We start from the raw sequence: 9,316 nt of genomic DNA, 5'->3' as shown, positions 1-9,316 counted from the left end.
ATAAAGGAATAGCAAGACTTTTATGAAACTATCCTGCTTGACAAGAATCCCATTGTGAGTGACATGAAATGGGTCGATTAGGAATTCATTCAGGAGAATGAAGATCACTTTCCAGGAGTTTATGACAGCTTCAAAGCATGTGGAGTAGATGAGTTTGTTGGACAGAAGCTCACAAAATGGAATTATGAGTTGATCATGCAGTTTTACTCCACTGCTCACTTTTACCCAGATGAGAAGATCATATGGATGTCTGAAGGTACTAGGTACCAATCCACTGTTGAAGAATGGGCCAAGCTGGTCAATGCCCTAGAAGAACATGAGGATGACTTGGATGTGTATGCCAAGAAGAAGAAAGACCACAACTCCATGGCAAACATGTATAAGGAGATCCCAGATAAAGCTTTGGAGACTCACAAGCTTGGATCTGTACATTTCTTGTTGTCTGGTCTGCCTACTATCGACTAGATCCTAAGGCACACTCTGCTACCCAAGTTAGGAGATCACAATATGATCACAGAGCACTCTATCAACCTGCTACATCTTTTTGATGTCCCTCAAAAGTTCAAGGTCATGAGTCTGATTATAGAGACAATTAAGAGGACTGCTGCTGACCAGAAGAGAAGCTGTGGGTATGCTCCACACATTCAGAAGCTCATTAACTCCAAGATGGGCACATGAACATATCTGTTGGATAAGGAGCATCTACCCCTGCATCCTGAATTTGAAGACAACACTGTTGTGATGAATGAGGAGGAACCATCATCAGTTCAAGCACAGGAGAAGAGAGCCAAAGCAAAGGCTGAGAAAGCTGCCAAGATGCCAAGTGTTGAAGAGGCATCTCAGGTTTTCTTGAAGAGCAAGCAAGATCAACTTGCATATCTGATCCAGTCTACACCGAGGATTGAGAAGGGCTTGGCCACCCTGACTCAAAACCAGGAGAGCTTGGAGAGGATCGTAGAAACTAAGTTTTATGATCTTGATCTCAAAGTAACTTAGATACAGACTGTCGTTGAGCAGCTTCAGGAGGAAGCAGAAGAGAAGAGAGGCAAGGCAACCACAGATGCATTTCAGCGAGTGCCAAGGAGTTAAAGGTCTGCTGTCGTGCCAGTGACAGATTCCAAAGCTACAACATCAGCACCAGCAGCTACAGCTCCAGTGCCACCTCCACCAGCCACTCCACCAGCTCCAACTACATCAACGGATGCCTTCATCCTTGGAGTTCTCTCTACACCACCTCCCGAAGACCAAGCCCGAGAGACGCATAGCACTATGCATATTTGAACTTTTTGGTAACTTTTTGCCAAAGGGAGAGAAATATGTATAGACCTTAATGCTTGTTTAGATGATACTATCTTTTATATCCATATATGATCATTCACTTGCTTGGTGATGGGTGCATGCTTTTAATTTCTATCATTTTGAACGCTCCACCAAGATGTATGTGACATGGAAGAGTAACCCATGATCCTAATCGATTGTGCATTTGCATTCAAAAGCAAATTTTAAATAATGCACAAATTTAGGGGGAGCTCTTGCTTATCACATACTTCTCAAAGCGATGATGTTTTTCAATATTAATATCATCTGTTGAAGCTTTGATCTATATGTTGTCATCAATTACCAAAAAGGGGGAGATTGAAAGTGCAACTATCCCTGGGTGGTTTTGGTAATTCCTAACAACATATAGCCCATTGAGCTAATACTATTTCAAGATAAATATTTCAGGAAAGCTCAATGTTTGGCATGGCATGGATCAGAAAGTGGACCCCTCAAAATACTAAGAACACATGTTGGCTCAAGCTCAAGACTCTACATTTACTTTTAGTGGTCCATGATCACATTGAGTCCATAGGAAAAGCCAATACTATTAAAAGGGGATGAGGTGTTGCTTAATGAGTTACTTGCTCGAAATGCTTAGTGATATGCTCCAAAGCCCTCAACTACTTTCTCATATCCACATATGTCACAAACCAAAAGTCAAACTCGGACCCACCGAAATTTCCTACCCGGCGCCACCGAGTTCATTTGACATAGCCACTGCCACAAACCCTAGTCATTTCGGTCTCACCGATAGGGATCTCGGTCTCACCGAGATGGGATTGCAAACTCTCTGTTTTCCTTCGTAACGTTTCGGTCTAACCGAGATGAGCGATCGGTCTCACCGAGTTCACAATGCAAACTCTCTGTTTCCCCTTCGTAACGTTTCAGTCTAACCGAGATGAGCGAATCGGTCCCACCGAGTTTGCCTGACTAACTCTCTATTTGCCTATTATCAAAATCGGTCCCACCGAGTTTGTTTAATCGGTCTCACCGAGATTACGTTATGCCCTAACCCTAATGGAATCGGTCCCACCAAAAATTTCACATTTTGAACTAAATCGGTATGACTGAGTTTCATGATTCGGTCCCACCAAGTTTGGTGAATTGTGTGTAACGGTTAGATTTTGTGTGGAGGCTATATATACCCCTCCACCCAATCTTCATTCATGGAGAGAGCCATCAGAACATGCCTACACTTTCAACATACATTTTCTGAGAGAGAACCACCTACACTTGTGTTGAGGTCAAGATATTCCATTCCAACCACATAAATCTTGATCTCTAGCCTTCCTCAAGTTTCTTTCCACTCAAACCCTCTTTCCACCAAATCCAATCCTATGAGAGAGAGTTGCGTGTTGGGGAGACTATCATTTGAAGCACAAGAGCAAGGAGTTCATCATCAACACACCATCTATTACCTTTTGGAGAGTGGTGTCTCCTAGATTGGTTAGGTGTCACTTGGGAGCCTCCGTCAAGACTGTGGAGTTGAACCAAGGGGTTTGTACGGGCAAGGAGATCGCCTACTTCGTGAAGATCTACCCTAGTGAGGTAAGTCCTTCGTGGGCGATGGCCATGGTGGGATAGACAAGGTTGCTTCTTCGGGGACCCTTCGTGGATGGAGCCCTCCGTGGACTCGCGCAACCATTACCCTTCGTGGGTTGAAGTCTCCATCAACGTGGATGTACGATAGCACCACCTATCGGAACCACGCCAAAAATCTCCGTGTCTATATTGCGTTTGCTCCCTCCAAACTCCTCCCTTTACCTTCATATGCAATTGTTTTACATTCCGCTGCTATACTCTTAGAATTGCATGTGTAGGTTGATTACTTGACTTGTGCTAAGTTGTTAAAATCTGTCAAGACTGAAAATTGGGAAAATGCTAGATTTTTTTGGTCAAGTAGTCTAATCACCCCCCCCCCTCTAGACATACTTTCGATCCTACAAAGGGAGTTGTAGATCGGAAATATCAAACAAGTAATCACACTAACGAAGACGAACTGGATCCAAATAGTTCCACCGAAGACCAGCACCAACCGAATCCCGTGAGATCCGACGGAGACACACCTCCACAATCCTCCGACGACACTATTCGCACCATCGGGGCTTGGATAGGACGTGGGAGACATTATTTCTACTGAGGGACATCGCCGCCGCCACACAACCCCAGTCAAGACGCTTAACCTAACAAAAATGAGAACGGGTCCTCCCGTCGGCAGGGGGCTGAGATCCTCTGCAAGTCCATGGACCAAAGGCCATCGGAGGTGGGGCGAATCGGCGCCAGCGCCGGCGGGAGGAGAAAGGAGACTTTTCTTGGGAGGAGGGAAGACACCAAATATCTGGTTTGTTGTTATGCCTAGGCCGTGCTTACACGCTGATAACGATCATTTGACTCAGTATGTAGTCCATATTAAAATATCCAAAATATCTTATATTCGTGAACGGAGGGAGTAGTGTGTCCGTTACAACTTACAACACATGCACAACTACCTAGTTCTATATATATAAAAAACTTTGTAAGATTTTTTTTTGTGAGAAACAAAAAAACTTTGTAAAATGAAATATCACCAAAGTGTTTTTTTTAGAAAAATCACCAAAATGACTCCAATTGTTCTTTTAGAATCGACTCCAATTGGATTGGAGCAGCAACAACAACTCGTTCACTTGGGCTGGATGATCCCCTCCTGTACGAATCCTCTAGGCCCATGAAGATCGTAAACCAGAGGCCAACAGAAACCATCTGTACAATTTGGGGCAGCCCATCACCAACGCCGTCTGTGTCAATTTCCTCCGCTCAAAAAAAAAACGAGCAATTTCCTCAGCAAAAGCCATGTCGCCGCCGGCCGTCCTGGTTTCCAACGGCGCCGTCTCCCCGCACGCTCCTCCTTCCGCGGCTGCTTTCCTCGAGTCCACTCCGGGAGCCTACACTACCGCGCGCGCATCCTCCACCGGCCTCATCCTCTGGTGGCCACGCCACCTCCTCCGCCTCGCCGACTCCGCGCGCCTCCTCGCCCAATCCCGCCCCCACCTCCTCGGCCTCCCTGCCCCGCCGCCGGGTACTCTCTCCACAGCGCCCATCGAGCCTCTCGTTAACCAATCCGTGCGGGTCGGCGTCCACGAGATGCGGAGCCGGATGCTGGCGCTTGGGGAGTGCTGCTCGGGGGAAGATATGGCGCTCACGGCGTTGGTTCGAGCTGGTGGGGCGGCGGATGGTTTGGAGGTTTGCGTCCACTTGGGTGCGTACGTGCCTCCGGTCTTCGGGGACGCCGGGGCGAGGCTTGCAGTGGCCGGGAGCGGAAGGGAGGCCGCCGCCGCCAAGTACGCTCCTTGGGCCAGGATGAGGAAGAGTATGGAGAAGATGAGGCCTCCTGGAGCCACGGAGCTCTTGCTGACCAACGATGGGGATCGTCTTCTTGAAGGCAGTGTTACAAACTTCTTCGTCGTCTGCCGGAAGGTTAGAGACATTTTCACTTCAACGGCAACGGCAAGGATTCAGATTTCTCCCAGTGCAAACAAGTTAAAGTGGAACTAAACAACCCACCTAAAATTGGAACGCAATTTCATCTGTAGTTGCAATGCACAAGTGAAAGGCAATCTCTCAAATATCCTTAGGAGCGGTTCTAACTGGTACAAGGTTCACTCATATCTGTGTGACAGTCCACCAGTCTGTAGTGGTTTTCATGTCGCCATAATATAAATTGTGATGCTGGAGTCAGGCTAAAAGGATGAATCTTGGCATCTTCCTTTGCGTTAAATTTAAGATGGTAAAAATAAGGACCAAAGATCTTTATAGGTCTCTGTGTTATTACTAATTTTACTCTCATCTTTTTATTGGTAGTTTCCTTGCTTGTCTTCCTGCACTCTATGAACATAGCACTCGTATTCGCACTCCGAATTATTTACTCTACCTTTTCAGGATAATAGTTATGTTATTCCGATGATGTGTGTTTTTATTTTAAAATCTCAACATTTCTGTAGGAGGAACGTCAGTCAAATGAACCCTTGTCTGTTCAAACAATGGCAAATAAGTTTGAAGTACAAACAGCTCCACTAAGCGATGGAGTTCTCCCTGGAATTATGCGCCAGATAGTCATTGAGTAAATATTCTCTGTTTGCTCTAAATTCTATGCTCTTTGAATAAATGGCCAGATAGTGGAGGAAAATTCAGACTAACAAACATTAACTGGTGTCGACTTTGAGGTACCTGTCATGGGTTTTTCTCGGTATCATGATGCGTAATGGCCCCTTCTATATGGAAGACTCCTAAGAATAGAATCCCCAACTTCCTTAACAAACCATAACTTTATCTTCCTAACTAAACTGACCTGTTTGACAGTGCCCTTGCCTTGATCTCACAAGTTTACAGACTAGTTACCACACTTACCTTGGCGCGCTATGTAATTTTCCTTATTGTCAGGGTTGTTTCTGTAGGGCCAGTCTTACCCCTGAATTGTTATGTGAGCTATATTAATATACGGGGGAGCCCTCCTTTGTAGGGTTTAAGTTTGCCCAAAAATGTTTTTAAAAGGTTCATCATTAGGAACGGTTGATTCTTGAATTCTTTTTTAGATTTTTTGTGCTGCACATAATGTCAAATGCTGAATTCTTTTAACACAAGTTTATTTCTTTGGAATAGGGAATGCCATGATCTTGGGATCCCAGTACGTGAGGTCTCACCATCATGGTCCAAGCGTGAACTTTGGGAAGAAGCCTTTGTTACAAGTAAGAAGTCTTCTTCAAATCAGGAGCGAGCCCCGGCTGAGACATTGTGATCCCCTTTTTAGCATAATCTGCAGTTCACTCACTCCAATTTATCATATGACAGGTAGCTTAAGGCTTATCCAGCATGTGGAGACAGTTCAGGCACCTTTACTATGGGAGGACATAGAAACAAAAACCTGGAGTGATGTATCTTGGGCAGTGAAGCAATTTCAGGTACACATTATTTCTTTCTCGGACTTCTGCAGTTATATTTTCTGCGATATTGTAGTTGTTTTATTAATAATGTCATGCAATTTAAATTAGGGCGCTGGACACATCACCACACAGATACAGGTTAGTTATCCTGTGCCCCCGTGACGTATTTAACCTCACATCCAAGTTATATCGAATATAACTTCTTAAGATATGAGAGCAGCGAGGCCTTGTATTGGACAGATTAATAGTAACTATCTATGTTTCATAGTGTTAGATCAATAATTCAGCAACCCTCCATTTCTGTCTAATAATGACATCTCAACTGCCCACCTTGCAGAGGAAAATATCAGGGAGAGCAATAACTGAGGAATATGACATAAACTATTTCTTGTGATTTATGAATTGTCATGATTTCTGGGTGATGGGTCTTGGCTTGACCTTCATTTGTTCTTCAGATAAGGTGAAGCCAACTTTGCTGTTATCTTATGTTTTGCTGAGACTCCTTTACAAAGTAATTCGTCCTTTTCTTTCTTTCTTTTTTTGAAACCTGCGGTCGGTCCATTATTGAGACCAGGTTGTTACCAAGTCAAAACTATTCATTTGCTCCTCTGTTTATGCAGGCTGCCTAATCAAAACGGAGCTTCTAGTGTTGCCTTCATGCAAGGACTGTTCAAGAATTTAGAGAAATGGTTCCATGTTGTCCGTGAGAGATGCGTACCGTGTCCGTGTGTGTTGTGTGTGTGTGTGTGTGTGTGTGTGTGGTGTTGCTGTGCCTGGGAGGAGAGAACGACCAGCTCCACCTCTTCTAGGTCAGCACATGGGTTGGGCCCTATGGGCCTAAGACAGATGGGCAGGGTCCATACCGGTTTAACACTTCCTCTCAAGATGACAAGATGGATGGTAGATATAGATCAATTCCATCTTGTCACATGCAAGTTACAGCCCTTTGTCAAGCAGTCTGCAACCTGCTGTCTAGAGCTGACATGAGTAAGCCTGATGATCACAATATTAAGTTTCTTATTACTAAAAAAGCGATCAATTTCTACATGTTTTGTCATGTCATGTTGAGCTGGGTTATTGACAATGCTTATAGCAGACTGATTGTCGCACCACACTCTCAAGGGTCTCTTCCTCAGAAGTTTCAACTCGCTCAGTCGATTCTTCACCCAAAGCATCTCACTCAACCCTTGAGATAATGCTCTAATCTTAGCTTCCTCTGTTGATCTAGACACAACGGTCTTTTTCTTGCTTCCCCATGACACCAAATTTCCTCCCACAATCACATAATAGCCTGAAGTTGATATTCTATCATCTTGACAACTGGCCAAATCAGAATCACTATTGTCATCCACCTTAAGATGTCCACTCTTCGCAAACCACAACCCTTTGCTTGGAATGCCCTTCAAGAATCTTGAAATTCTGTGCTGTATCAAGATGCCCCACTCCTTGGTTCATGCTTGTATCTACTCACCACACACACATGGTATATGTGATGTAAGGCCTGGTGTGACACAAGTATAATAACCTCCCAACCAGTTTATGATAACCTTCTTTATGCACTAGCTCACCTGATTGTGTTGTAACTTGATGATTTTGTTCAATTTGATTAGGGTTGCATGACATCTCATCATGCTCATACCACTCAAGAGATTCAAGGTGTGTTTTCGTTGGCACAAATATATTCCCTTCTCTCTCCGGGTCACTTCTATGATAAGTATTTTAGATAGCGCAAATCCTTTGCCGCAAACTCCTTGCTCATACACCCCTTCAATTTCTTTATTTCCTCATTATCAACTTCAGTGATGATAATATCATCAACATACACCGCAAGAATGGTCATCTTATCAGTGTGTCTATAGAACACCATTTGATCACCATTATATTGACCATACCCCATATTTCAAACAACCCACCTGAACCTATCAAACCATGCCATCGGCAATTGTTTCAATAAACCTCGCCTCCTTGGCTTTCTTTGGTGTAGTGCTCCCAATTTTCATTGGGAACTTGTAAATGCTTAGAAAAATATTTTATGGTCTACAAAACAAAGTCAGAGTCCACATAAAAATATCCGCTCATATAATCTATTTCGCCAGATTCAAAGAAGGTTTTAACACAGCCATAATCAGACTCTACTCCTCCGTTACCCCCTTTACCTAAATCCCAAGATTCTTGATTAAATCGATTTTTTCTAGCAACACCGAGCTCGAGTAACACTATAGTCCATAAATGCCCCTCCAGATGTTCAACCCTCCATAAAAGAAATGCAATATCATCCATGGTGGGTAATTGTGACGAGGGCATTGATCAAGAAGAGAGTGATACCTTAGATAGGTTTTAACTACGCTTTCACCTGGTTTTGGTAGAAAGTTTCCAATCATGCATCTTACTTTGTAAGTCTTCTTTTCTGGATAAAAGCGAGCGAAGATAATGGACGACGGTGAAGATGGAGGATAGGAAGAACCAAGAAAAGAGGACGAGATGGGAGATGGATGATGGTGAAGATGATGATGATGACAGAGAGGAAAGGAAAAAAGTTCCTAGAAGTCCCACTCCGGCCTCTAGCATGGGTCAGCCTGATGGGAGGAAGAGAGGAAAGGTGAAGCTCAAGAGAGAAGAAGAGATGGAGGTGATAAAAAAAGATCAATGATTTGATGATGAAAAGAAACGAGTATGCCGAGAAGAGAAATCAAGAAAAGAGGACAAGATGGGATGCCATGAAAGAGAGCCGACGACGTCGGGAAGAGATGGAAGCACGTATGCTTCAAATATTTAAATGTCGTTGGTTAGATGCTTTTGTTCATGCAACTTCTTAAAAATTATGCATATGTTTAATTAGTGTGTTAAACATTTAAATTTGGAGAGAATCAAGTGTATGAGCAAGAAAACGAAATAAATAAATAACGGAGGTTGAGATATGGCAGCCATGAGTTAGCACAATGGCTGGCATCCTTCAAATGCATATGGAGCATGCTCCATATACATTATGGTGACTACCGACATTGCTCTCAGAGCATCTTCAACAACCACCCAAAAATAGCCATTGTGCCAAAAAAAATTGTGAATTTTTGGGGCAAATA

At 43.7% G+C, this 9,316-nt stretch overlaps 1 protein-coding gene across 4 annotated transcripts; it reads left to right on the top strand.

The window, feature by feature from the left end:
• Positions 1-4,070: 4,070 nt before the first annotated feature.
• On the top strand, positions 4,071-9,097 carry LOC125508781 (D-aminoacid aminotransferase-like PLP-dependent enzymes superfamily protein). 4 transcript variants are annotated; one of them, XM_087525993.1, is made up of 8 exons: positions 4,080-4,773; positions 5,298-5,416; positions 5,956-6,041; positions 6,145-6,254; positions 6,345-6,374; positions 6,574-6,696; positions 6,857-7,223; positions 8,655-9,097. In XM_087525993.1, exons 1-6 carry the CDS (start codon positions 4,150-4,152, stop codon positions 6,628-6,630), a joined length of 1,026 nt encoding a protein of 341 aa, XP_087382119.1. In that variant the 5' UTR covers positions 4,080-4,149; the 3' UTR covers positions 6,631-6,696; positions 6,857-7,223; positions 8,655-9,097. The 4 variants fall into 4 exon arrangements, with proteins under 4 accessions (XP_087382117.1, XP_087382120.1, XP_087382119.1 ...); XM_087525994.1 differs by lacking the exon at positions 8,655-9,097 and having other exon boundaries at positions 4,079-4,773; positions 6,574-6,747; positions 6,857-7,283; XM_048673576.2 differs by lacking the exon at positions 8,655-9,097 and having other exon boundaries at positions 6,857-7,283.
• Positions 9,098-9,316: the final 219 nt, after the last annotated feature.

The sequence above is a fragment of the Triticum urartu genome, chromosome 5A (assembly GCF_056163025.1).
Source record: "Triticum urartu cultivar PI428250 chromosome 5A, HENAU_Tu73, whole genome shotgun sequence".
NCBI lineage: Eukaryota > Viridiplantae > Streptophyta > Magnoliopsida > Poales > Poaceae > Triticum > Triticum urartu.
Note: the sequence above shows the minus strand (reverse complement) of the source record. Positions and strands in the feature narration are given on the sequence as shown.